General features: G+C 47.0%; 1 protein-coding gene across 1 annotated transcript in view; it reads left to right on the top strand.

Moving 5' to 3' along the window:
* The first annotated feature begins 1,298 nt into the window (after window positions 1–1,298).
* SLC1A7 (solute carrier family 1 member 7) overlaps window positions 1,299–12,557 on the top strand; it is a 56,423-nt gene continuing 45,164 nt past the window's right edge. The window contains exons 1-2 of the mRNA XM_038766137.1: window positions 1,299–1,439; window positions 10,094–10,173. Coding sequence (XP_038622065.1) covers window positions 1,299–1,439; window positions 10,094–10,173 — 221 coding nt within the window. The remainder of the gene's footprint in view (window positions 1,440–10,093; window positions 10,174–12,557) is intronic.

Genomic DNA, 12,557 nt, shown 5'->3' on the forward strand with positions numbered 1-12,557 from the left:
TGCTGTTGCATCTGGCGGGCACACTGGGGATTTTGAACTAATTCAAAAGGGCTGAATCAAGTAATCAATACATGGTCTTTATGCAGTGCCTACTGGGGGCAGGATGCTGTACTAAATGGTGGGGAAAGTACAATACTAAAGAGTCTATGGGCAAGATTCCTGCTTTCAAGAACCTACAGTCTAGTGATAGTCATATCACTCCTCTGGCAGAGTTCTATTCTCAGCACTTGGATAGTACAATAGGGTCAGTAGACATGATCCCTGCCCTCTAGGAGCTTATAGGAGGTGGATGAGACTGAATAAACCCTTCTTGGCAATGCAATGTTTCTATCCATTTCTGGGAAAACCAGTTATGAGACATCCCAACAGTGTCTTTGAAGAATGCCTGGAGTCAACAGCTGGTGGGTGGACTGTCCATCCTCTCTGCCAGTGGGGAAGTGTCCAGTTCAGCCCATTGTCTTAGGGGACACTGCAGCTTCCAGACGGAAATACTTAAGAACATATTTGGGAGGGGCATATCAAAGCCTCCGACTTCTTGTGGGAAGTTGTAGACAAAAGATCCAGTTTGCTTTATGGCCCTACCTCACTCAGGTTGGAGGTTCCACTCCTTGCCTCCAAAAGCAGCACCCCCTCTCCAGACAGAGAAAATCGAGGAATGGTTCTGAGGTGGAGACCGGGGGCCTGGTTTCATTGTTCCATGGTTCCCATCTTGTGGACTCATAGCCTCTGGGGTGCCGGAACCATCAACTCCAGTGCAGAACAAACCTGCCCACCTCAGCCCCTCCTCCCACCGCCCCCTTTCCTCCCCAACTCCTGCCTCCCCTTTCAGACCACTTTGACCAGAACAACCAGACCTGTCTTCCCTTTATAGCCACAGCTCTCCCTCTCTCAGCCCTCGGTTGCCCTCTGACAGCCCAGGCCCGGGGGGAATAATCGGTTCAACTCCTAGAAAGCTGACTCTTCCCAGTCCGGGTTACTTGTGGCCTTGGCAACTTTCTTTCGAACAGCTTCCCAGAGGCCTGGATTCCGGCCATGCCGACCCCCCTAATCTCCATGGCTTTAACGATGCCACGGCTAATAGGATTGAGATATTATTTTGGAACAATAATGCCAGCTGCGTGTGCACTAGCAATTGGGCCAGGGGTGACCTTGATGGGAGGCTCGGGGCCCTGGAGTGCTCGGCCCCCACCTGTCCTGAGTGGGAGACCAGGAGGGCGATAGAGGCTGCTGGGACGCCAACCTGCCTACAGCTGGAAGCGGCTGGGAGTGGCTGGGAGCGGCCAGGAGCGGCCGGGCCCATGGCTGAAGCCTGCAATGCCACGCGTGCTCGGGCCAGGGACGTTTGCAAAAAGAACGGATTGCTTATTCTCTCTGTACTGTCTGTCATAGTAGGATGCCTGCTGGGATTCTTCCTGAGGACCAGGAGACTCTCCCCTCAGGTCAGTTGGAGAGACCTCGCAGCCAGGAACAGAGAAGAGGAGGGAGGTGGATGGGATTGCCGAGATCTCAGAGGAGGCGGGGCGGCATCTCAGGGTGGTGGCATGGTGGGGGGTGGGGGCTGCTACTTCCTTCCCCCCCTGCTTTCTACACCAGGTTCCCCCTGGGGCACGGACATGGGCCTACTGAGCCGAGACGTGAGCTTCGCAGGATCTGGCCACCACCTTGTCTTGGGTGATCTCTGGGTCTGTGGGGAAAAGCTCCCAAGACCTGGGAAGCAAATAGGGGTGTATTCAGTTCTGGGATGATGGAAACATAGCATTCAGAGCCAGCCATAGTAGTAGTACTAGTTACAGTATTTATTGAGTGCTTGCCATATCCAGAGCACTGTATTCAGCACTGGGAAAGAATACCCAGGGTCGGAATTAGAGACTGTAGCTGTTCTCCAGTGCAGATAAGTGATTTCCTTCTTCTTGCACAGAGGGAGGGAGAGTTCTTGCTGGTATAAAGAGCAGAGACTGCTGGGAGAGAATAGCAGTAGTAGTAGTAGTAGTAATTAAGTGCTTTATTAAGGGCTTAGTGTGTGTAGATCTGGGAACTAAGTGCAGAAAAAGAGTATGGAGGGTGAATTGGAAAAGGATTCTGTCCCTCGGGGGACACAATCTCTGAATAGCTGAGATAAAGTGGACAGCACAGCTGTATTTGTTGGAATTCTTGGTTCATTCATTCATTCAATCATATTTATTGAGCACTTACTGTGTGCAGAGCACTGTACTAACCACTTGAGAAGCATAAATTGGCAACATATAGATACGGTCCCTACCCAACAACGGGCTCAAAGTCTAGAAGTTGTTGAGATGGAGTAGGGCAGGGTAAAGTAATGAAATCCATTGATCATCCCCAAGTTCAGGTTCAGTCCAAAGGTTCATCAGGACTCCCCTGGGTGCTTGCAGGGAGTTCCAGAAAAATATGATTGATTGATTGATCGATTGATCGATTCCCTGGGGATGGTCTGAAAAGCTCTGAGACTTGGCTTTGAAGGTACCAGTTCACAAAGATGGGCAGATGGATTTCCTGCTAAGGGATCAGGTTGAAAGAAAAGAAGTGGCGTTTTTCATGATCAAAGGCAAATTCAGTGTCTCCCTCCTCACGCACACACCCAAATAGACACCTCAATTTACGGCAGCTGGCCTGCACTGGTCCAGAGTAACAGGCGAACAGAGAAGCGGGAGGACACATGGACTTTTCATCCATTACTGGCAGAAATGCCAACCTCAGATGGTCAGAATGGGGCCATGGAAAGCGAGGCCTCAGCCTAATCTCTCTGCTCCCCCTTCTAGACTGTGAGCCCGTTGTTGGGTAAGGACTGTCTCTATATGTTGCCAACTTGTACTTCCCAAGTGCTTAGTACAGTGCTCTGCACACAGTAAGCACTCAATAAATACGATTGATTGAATGAATGAATGAATGCCATGGCCTCGGAACAAAAATGCTCCACATATGACGTAAACATGGAATAACAAGTCGAATGTTCTATTGGTGAAAACAAACTTTCTTTTAGAGCCAGATTGCATTTTAAACATGAGAGCCCACAAACAAAGGTCAATCTGTGGAATGAGTAGGTTTAAAAAGATTGGCAAAATAGGAGTTATTCATGTGTGAATACAGGAATATACCCCAAAGTATATGCAGGCATTGGGTGGTCTGTATCAATCAATGGCATTTATTGAGGGCTTACTTTCTTGAGAGCATTATACTAAGCACTTAGGAAAGTACAGTATAATTGAGTTGGTAGTCATTCCCTGCCTACTGGAAGCTTACAGTCCTGAGCGGAAATCAGACATTAAAATACATTACGGATATGTATGTAAATACTGTGTGGCTAGGGTAGGGTGAGCCCCATGTGGGACAACCTGATTACCTTGTATCTCCCCCAGCGCTTAGTACAGTGCTTGGCACATAGTAAGAGCTTAACAAATACCAAAATTATTATTATTATTATCAAGTGTTTAAAGGGTAAAGATCCAAGTGCATAGGTGACATGGGAGGGAGAGGAAATAGGGGAAATATTAATAATAATGGTATTTGTTAAGCATTTACTATGTGCTAGACACTGTACTAAGCACTAGGTAGCACTGTGGCTCAGTGGAGAGAGCACGGGCTTGGGAGTCAGAGGTCATGGGTTCGAATTCCAGCTCCGCCACATGTCTGCTTTGTGACCTTGGGCAAGTCACGTAACTTCTCTGAGCCTCAGTTACGTCATCGGTAAAATGGGGATGAAGACTGTGAGCCCCATGTGGAACAACCTGATCACCTTGTATCCCCCCAGCACTTCGAACAGTGCTTTGCACATAGTGAGCACTTAACAAATACCATTATTATTATTATTATTATTATTACAAGCAGATAGGGTTGGACGAAGTCTTGTCTCAATTGGGGCTCTCAGTTTCAATCCCCATTTTACAGATGAGGTAACTGAGGCCCAGAGAAGTTAAGTGACTTGTCCAAGGTCACACATCTAAGTGGCAGAGTCAGGATAAGAACTCATGACCTTCTGACTCCCAAATCCGTGCTCTAGCCATTAGGCCATGCTGCTCCTCACGAGGGCTTAGTTGAGGAAGGCCTCTTGGAGATGTGATTTTAATATATCTGTGAAGATGGGGAAAGTGGTGATCTATCAGATATGAATGCGGAGGGCGTTCCAGGCCACAATAGTACATGGGTGAGAGGTCAGTGGGGAGATAGATACTACTACTACTACTACTACTACTACTACTACTACTACTACTACTACTACTAATACTAATACTACTACTACTAATAATAATAATGGCATTTATTAAGTGCTTACTATGTGCAAAGCACTGTTCTAAGTACTGTTTAGGTTACAAAGTGATCAGGTTGTCCCACGGTGGGGGCTCACAGTCTTCATCCCCATTTTACAGATGAGGGAACTGAGGCACAGAGAAGTTAAGTGACTTGCCCAAAGTCACACAGCTGACAATTGTCAGAGCCAGGATTTGAACCCATGACCTCTGACTCCAAAGCCCGGGCTCCTTCTACTGAGCCATGCTGCTTCTCTAGATAGATGATGATAGATAGCTAGATAGATGAGATTGACCTTAGAAGAGCAAAGTGAGTGTGCTAGTTTGTAGTAGGAAATCAGCGAGAGAAGATAGGAATGGGAGTGGAGATGGAGTTTATTCATTCATTCAAATGTATTTATTGAGCACTTACTGTGTGCAGAGCACTGTACTAAGCGCTTGGGAAGTACAAGTCGGCAACATATAGAGATGGTCCTTACCCAACGGGCTCACAGTCTAGAAGTGGGTGACAGACAACAAAACAAAACAAGTAGGAGGGAGAACAGACATTTAATCCCCATTTTAAAGCTAATGGTAAGGGGTTTCTGTTAATGCAGAAGTGGATGGTCAATGTGGAGGTGGATGGGGAAACATGGGATGAACGTTTTTTAGAAAATGATAGAATTTGTTCTTGTTTTTCTTAATGGTATTTGTTAAACACCTACCACGTGACAGGCTCTGTACTAAGCACTAAGGTAGACACAAGATAATCAGGTTGGACCCAATCCATATCCCCCACGGGGTTTATAATCTTAATCCCCATTTTTCAGATGAGATAACAGAGGCACAAATAAGTTAAATGACGTGCCCAAGGTCACACAACAGACAGGCGACAGAGCTGGGATTCTTGCTTAAGTGGAGGTTTTGAAGGTGTGGCAGTGGTATATATTGAGTGCTTCCCATGTGCAGAGCTCTGTACTAAGCACTTCAATCATTCAGATTTACTGAGCACTTACTGTGTGCAAAGCACTGTACTGAATGCTTGGGAGGGTACACTATAACAGAGTTGGTAGACAGGTCCCCACCCAGACTTGGGAGAGAACAATATAATAGAGTTGGCAGGCTAAAAACCTGCCCACAAGGAGTTTACTCTTTGTTTGGGTAATTTACAGCAATTAGCCTGTGCTTTCATAGGGTGGTCATCTCCCTCCCCCCATGATGGTGTCCTTTTTCTTTTCTATTTTCTTTCTTTTATGGTATTTGTTAAGCAGTTACTGTGTGTCAAGTACTGCTTTAAGCAACAGGATAGATATAAGATAATCAGGTCAGACACAGTCCCTTTCTCTGAGCCTGGGACTCACAGTTTGAGTCCCTACTCCTCTTCGGTCTCTCTCTCCTCCTGCCCCTCCTTTCCCAGCCTCACCTAAAGATCTACTCCCTCCACCGTGTTACCATCCCTTTACATTTTCCAAAACACATGCACTCGCCCTTCTTTCCTGCCTGACTGTCCTCTTCAACTGTTCACTTTCCAAATGCCTTCTTCATCACAATATCCTAAAAGAAACCCTCCTTTGACCCCATGGCTCCCTCCAGTTATAATAATAATAATAATAATAATAATGATAATAATACTAGCATTTATTAAGTGCTTACTATGTGCTAAACACTGTTCTAAGCCCTGGGGTGATTACAAGGTGATTAGATGATTAGATTGTCCCACGGGGGGGCTCACAGTCTTAATCCCCATTTTACAGATGAGGTAACTGAGGCACAGAGAAGTTAAGTGACTTGCCCAAAGTCACACAGTTGACAATTGCTGGAGCTGGGATTTGAACCCATGACCCCTGACTCCAAAGCCCGTGCTTTTTCCACTAAGCCACACTGCTTCTCTATCTCCCCAACTCCCTTCTTCCATTCTTCTCCAAGCTCCTTGAGTGAATTGCCTATTCCTACCCTCTCTCTCACTTTCCTATCACTGTAGACAACACCACTGTCCTTCCGGTCTCACAAGCCCGTAACTTTGGTGTTATCTTTAACTCCTCTCTCTCATTCAACCCACATGTTCAATCCATCACTTAATCCTGTTGGTTCTGCCTTCACAACTTTGGCAAAATCCACCCTTTCTTCTCCATCCAAACTGCTCCCACATTAATCCAATCACTTATCCTGCCTTGATTACTGAATCAGCTTCCTTGCTGACCTCCCAGCCATCTGTCTCTCCCCACTCCAATATCTCTGCTGCCTAGATCATTTTTCTACAAAAACATTCAGGACATGTTTCTCCACTTCTCAAGAAACTCCAAGAAGTGCCCACCTACTTCTGCATCAAACAAAAACTCCTCACCATTGGCTTCAAAGTACACAATCACCTTGCCCTTTCCTACCTCACCTCACTACTCTCCTACAATAACCCAGCCCACACACTTCACTCCTCTAATGCTAACCTTCTCACTGTTCCTCAGTCTCATCTATCTTGCCTCCAATCCCTCACCCATGTCCTGCCTCTGGCCTGGAAAGCCTTGCCTTCTCAAATCTGACAATTACTCTCCCCCTTTTCAAAGCCTTATTGAAGGCACATCTCCTCCAAGAGGTCTCCCTGACTAAGCCCTCCTTTCCTCTTCTCCCATTCCCTTCTGCATCACCCTGACTTGGCTCCCTTTATCCATCCCCACTCCCAGCCTCACAGCACTTACGCACTTATAATAATGGCATTTATTAAGCGCTTACTATGTGCAAAGCACTGTTCTAAGTGCTGGGGAGGTTACAAGGTTATCAGGTTGCCCCACAGGGGGCTCACAGTATTAATCTCCATTTTACAGCTGAGGTAACTGAGGCACAGAGAAGTTAAGCGACTTGCCCAAAGTCACAGAGCTGACAATTGGCAGAGCTATCTGCAATTTATTTATATTAATGTCTGTCTCCTTCTCTAGACTGTGAGCTCATTGTGGGCAGGGTATGTGTCTGCTTATTGTTATATTGTACTATCCCCAGTACTTAGTACAGTGCTCTGCACCCAGTAAGCACTCAGTAAATATTATTGAATGAATGAATGAATGAGACCTGTTCTTCCTCTCTTTCAAGTATCTCCTTGACTAGCTCCAACTTAACTTCTGCCCCCTTCACTCAGTGGAAACTTCCCCCTCTAAAGTTACCAATGATCTCCTTCTTGCCAAATCCATCTTTACTCCATCCTCATCCTCCTTGACCTCCTTGACCTATCAGTTGCCCTTGACACTGTTGACCACCCCCTCCTCCTGGTAACATTATCTGACACTGTCATCTCCAGGTTCTCCTCCTACGATTCTGGCCACCCATTCTCAGTCTCTTTTATTTCTTAATGATATTTGTTAAGCACTTACTCTGTCCCAGGCACTATACTAAGCGCTGGGGTGGATAGGAGATAATCAGGTTGGACCTAATCCATGTCCCACATGAGGCTCACAGTCTTAATTCCCACTTTACAGATGAGGTAACAGAGGCACAGTGAAGTTAAGTGACTTGCCCAAGGTCACACAGCACACAAGTGGTGGAGCTGGGATCAGAACCCAGGGCCTTCTGACTCCCCAAGCCCGTGCTCTTTCCATTAGACCATGCTTCTTCTTTTTCGCAGGCTCCTCCTCTGCCTCTCATCCTCTAACTCTGGGAGTCCCTCAGATCTCAGTTCTGGATCCACTCCTTTTCTCCATCGACCCCCACTTTCTTGGAAAACTCATTTGCTCCCATGGATTAAATTACCACCTTTACGAGGGTGATTGCCAAATCTACATCTCCAGCCCTGGTCTTTTTCTTTCCCTTGAATCTCGTGTCTCCTCCTGCCTTCAGAACATCTCTTCTTAGGTATCCCACCAACACCTCGAACTTAACATGTCCAAAACAGAACTCCACATCTTCTCACCCAAGACCTGTCTTCCCCTTGACTTTCCCATCACTGTAGATGGCACCATTCATTCATTCATTCAATCGTATTTATTGAGTGCTCACTGTGTGCAGAGCACTGTACTAAGCACTTGGAAAGTACAAGTTGGCAACATATAGAGGTGGTCCCTACCCAACAACGGGCTCACAGTCTTGAAGAGGGAGACAGACAACAAAACAAAACATGTGAACAGGTGTCAAGTCATCAGAATAAATAGAAATAAAGCTAGATGCACACCATTAACAGTGTAAATAGAATAGTAAATATGTACAAGTAAAATAGAGAAATAAATCTGTACAAACATATATACAGGTGCTGTGGGGAGGGGAAGGAGATAGGGCGGGAGGGATGCTCACTGTTCCTCAATCCTCATTTACCTCTGCCGAACCCCTACCCACGACCTGCCTCTGTCCTTGGATTCTGAGCCCCATGTGGGAGAGGGATTGTGTCCAACCTGATTAACTTGTGTCTACTACAGCAGGTAGAACAGCACTTAGAACATAGTCAGGGCTTATCAAGTACCATAATTAGTTCATTAATTACGACTGCAAGTTAACTGGGGCAGGGAATGTGACTGTTTATTGTTGTATTGTACTCTCATCATCAATCGTATTTATTGAGCGCTTACTGTGTGCAGAGCACTGTACTAAGTGCTTGGGAAGTACAAGTTGGCAACATATAGAGACAGTCCCTACCCAATAGTGGGCTCACAGTCTAAAACGCTTAGTACAGAGCTCTGCACACAGTAAGCGCTCAGTAAATGTGACTGAATGAACAGATGACCCACTCTTCCCTCCTTCAAAGCCTTATTAAATCACATCTCCTCCAAGAGGCCCTCCAGAATTAAACCCTCATTTTCCATACTCCCACTCCATTCTGCATCACCCTTGAAGTTGGAATTTTTTCATGGCACTTACAAAAATCTCTGAAATTTATTTCAATGTCTGTCTCCCCCTCTAGGCTGTAAGCACCTTATGAGTAGGGGACATGTCTACCAAATCTTACATTATATTCTTCCGAGTTCTTACTGTGACACAGTAAGCTCTCTATAAATATTACTTGATTGATTACTTGTTTGATTGAAGAGCCCTCAAATGCCCCCAGAGATGCTAATGAATCTCCTGGCATCCCCAGGGGAGCACAAGTGATCTCCCTGCCAACCATTCTTCCATCTCATTACTCACAGCCTGGCACATGTCTGAAGAACTGGGCACATATGGGCCTGAATTGAGCAGAGTGTCAGATTGGGTCCTGGGGCTGAGGCTGCTCCTGATAATAATAATAACAATGGTATTTGTTTTGTGCTTACTATGTGTGAAGCACTGTTCTAAGCACTGGAGGGGGGATACAAGGTGATCAGGTTGTCCCACGTAGGGCTCACAGTCTTCATCCCCATTTTACAGATGAGGGAAGTGAGGCTCAGCGAAATTAGGTGACTTGCCCAAAGTCACACAGCTGACAAGTGGTGGAGCCAAGATTAGAACCCATGACCTCTGATTTCCAAGCCTGTGCTCTTTCCACAGAGCCACGCTGCTTCTCTGATGGTTACAGACCCCTTTCCCCAGCCTACCATCCCATCCCCAGAGCGGGCTAGGCTTTTCTCCAGGAAGAGCTCATGCATGGAACCATGGAGAGCTTGGGCAGGCTGGGGAGAGAGAAATCTTTGGACTCTAGGCTGGTACTAGCCGGGAAACATCAGCACTGTGATACTGACTGGACTAGGAATGGCTGCTATCTGAGGGTTGGTGTTTCACACCAACTTGTACCCCTCACTGTTAGGACAATGGTGTTGTTGTCCTGGGTATTGTAACAGCAGAAGTTGTGATGATTGTACATTTGTGACCTCCCCCCCCTCAACAACCCAGGTCAGGAGCCCCATAGGAAGCCCACCCTCACCTTCAATGTGTGCTAAGACTGTTTTCCTCTGCATTTCTAGGAAATTAGTTATTTCCAGTTTCCTGGAGAGCTGCTGATGAGGATGTTGAAAATGCTGATCCTGCCACTGGTTGTGTCCAGGTAAGTGAGTGGGTGACAGAGTGACAGAGGAAAAGAGTTGTCCAGAGAGCAGTCCTGAGCATCCCCCAGCTGAACCATGAGCACCTGTTCCTGGGGGAGTAAGGGCAACATGTCAAAAAGGCCTGGGTGAGTGGGGAGGCAGCCAGGACAGCAGACAATCTTTTCCTGATTCCAAATGGAGTTTGGCTGCTTGCTGGGATCATAAATGAGGAAGGGAGCCAGTCAGTTTGAGGATGGCCCGGAGGGGTTCTAATGCCTTTGTTATTTGTTAAGCATTCAATTTGTGCTAAGGGGTGGGATAGCTTGGTTGCAGTCCCTCCCAAGTGTGCCTCACGGTCTAAGGATGAAGGAGGAGCGGTAACTTTTCCATATTTTTACAGAAGAGAAAATTGAGACACAGCGTTCAGTGCCTTTGCCCAATGTCACACAGCAGGCAAGTGATGGAGTCAGGATTAGAACCCAGGCCTCCGGATTCAGACCTCTGCTCTTTCCACTAGCCACAAACATTGCTTCTGGGTTTTCACCTGGACAAACTAAAGCTGGGGTGGGGTGTGTGTGTGTGTGTGTGTGTGTGTGTGTGTGTGTGTGTGTGTGTGTGTGTGTGTGTGTGTGTGTGTTTGGGGGGAGCAAGGAGGGGGGATGGTTCTTATCTAAGAAGCTATCAGTAATGTCCGATACAGACTTTGCCCAAAACAAAATCATTGTTTGGCTCAATTCAATCAGTCAATCAATCAATCGTATTTATTGAGCGCTTACTGTGTGCAGAGCACTGTACTAAGTGCTTGGGAAGTACAAGCTAGCAACATATAGAGACAGTCCCTACCCAACAGTGGGCTCACAGTCTAGAAGGGGGAGACAGAGAACAAAAGCAAACATACTAACAAAATAAAATAAATAGAATAGATAGGTACAAGTAAAATAAATAAATAAATAGAGTAATAAATATGTACAGACATATATACATATATACAGGTGCTGTGGGAAGGGAAGGGGGTAAGATGCGGGGGATGGAGAGGGGGACGAGGGGGAGAGGAAGGAAGGGGCTCAGTCTGGGAAGGCCTCCTGGAGGAGATGAGCTCTCAGTAGGGCCTTGAAGGGAGGAAGAGAGCTAGTTGGCGGATGGGCAGAGGGAGGGCATTCCAGGCCCGTGGGAGGATGTGGGCCGGGGGTCGATGGCGGGACAGGAAGGCTGAGTAGGTGCGAATGAGGTTGTCGTTAATGTAACTTGGTAATAACAAGGGCCTTTTTCCCGGGGTCGGGGGGAGAGTCAGTCAGGACCGGACTGGGAAGGGGGTTTGGGGGGCACTAGAAGGAAGGTCGCTTAAGTGGGGGGGGGGGGGGGGGGAAGCAGGGGGCGTCTATGGCGGCACTCGGAGGAGAGGAGCCTTCCGGGAGCAGCGGGGGCCACGTGGTGTGATGGCGGGCGGGTGGGCCTCTCGGGAACGGAGTCCCGGGCGTCTATGGCGGGCATCTCTGGCGCTCTGAGGAGAGGAGCCTTCCAGGAGCAGCAAGGCCGTGAGGTGTGATGGCGGGCTCAATTGTCAGTGTCAATTAGAGTTATCATATATGTTTTCACTCTTGGGCGGATTTTATATTTTTTTTGTTGGCGTTTTTTAATAAGAATATATGGGACATTAACAATAATTGTTGTGTTTGTTAAGCACTTGCTGTGTGTCTAACATTGTACTAAGTGCTGAGGCAGATACAGTGCAGTCAGATCAGACACAATCTCAGTCCCAGATGGGCCTCACGGCCTAAGGAGCGGGAGAAGAATTGTTTTTCTTCCTTTTCCAGATGAAGGAACTGTGGCACAGAGAAGTGAAGTGACTTTCTCAAGGTCACATATCAGGCAAAGTGGTGGAGCTGGGATTAGAACCCAGTTCTTCTGACTGGATGCCCACTCCTTAGCTAGAGACAGACCACCCAACCCCTCCAACTTCCCCCACTTCATTCCTAACTTCCCCTCCAGTGCCCCAAGCATAGACTGTTTCTTCCTGGATCTATCCCAACCTCCTGGAACCTGCTGACAGTGTATTTTTGGCTGCCCAGCCCCCTTGGAAAATGAATTCCTTCTGCTTATCCCCAGTTAGGTGAAGATAGCTTTCATTGTGTGTGTCTTAAACCCTCCACCTTTCTGTGGAGTCGTTTTCTTCCACCTAACCATGGACCCATCATCCCCGCTGCCACCCAGACCACTTATAATAATAATAATAATAATGATGGCATTTGTTAAGTGCTTACTCTGTGCAAAGCACTGTTCTAAGCACTGGGGAGGTTACAATGTAATTAGGCTGCCCCACGGGGGGCTCACAGTTTTAATCCCCATTTTACAGATGAGGTAACTGAGGCACAAAGAAGTTAAGTGACTTGCCCAAAGTCACACA

Source organism: Tachyglossus aculeatus, chromosome 24 (genome assembly GCF_015852505.1).
Source record: "Tachyglossus aculeatus isolate mTacAcu1 chromosome 24, mTacAcu1.pri, whole genome shotgun sequence".
Classification (NCBI taxonomy): domain Eukaryota; kingdom Metazoa; phylum Chordata; class Mammalia; order Monotremata; family Tachyglossidae; genus Tachyglossus; species Tachyglossus aculeatus.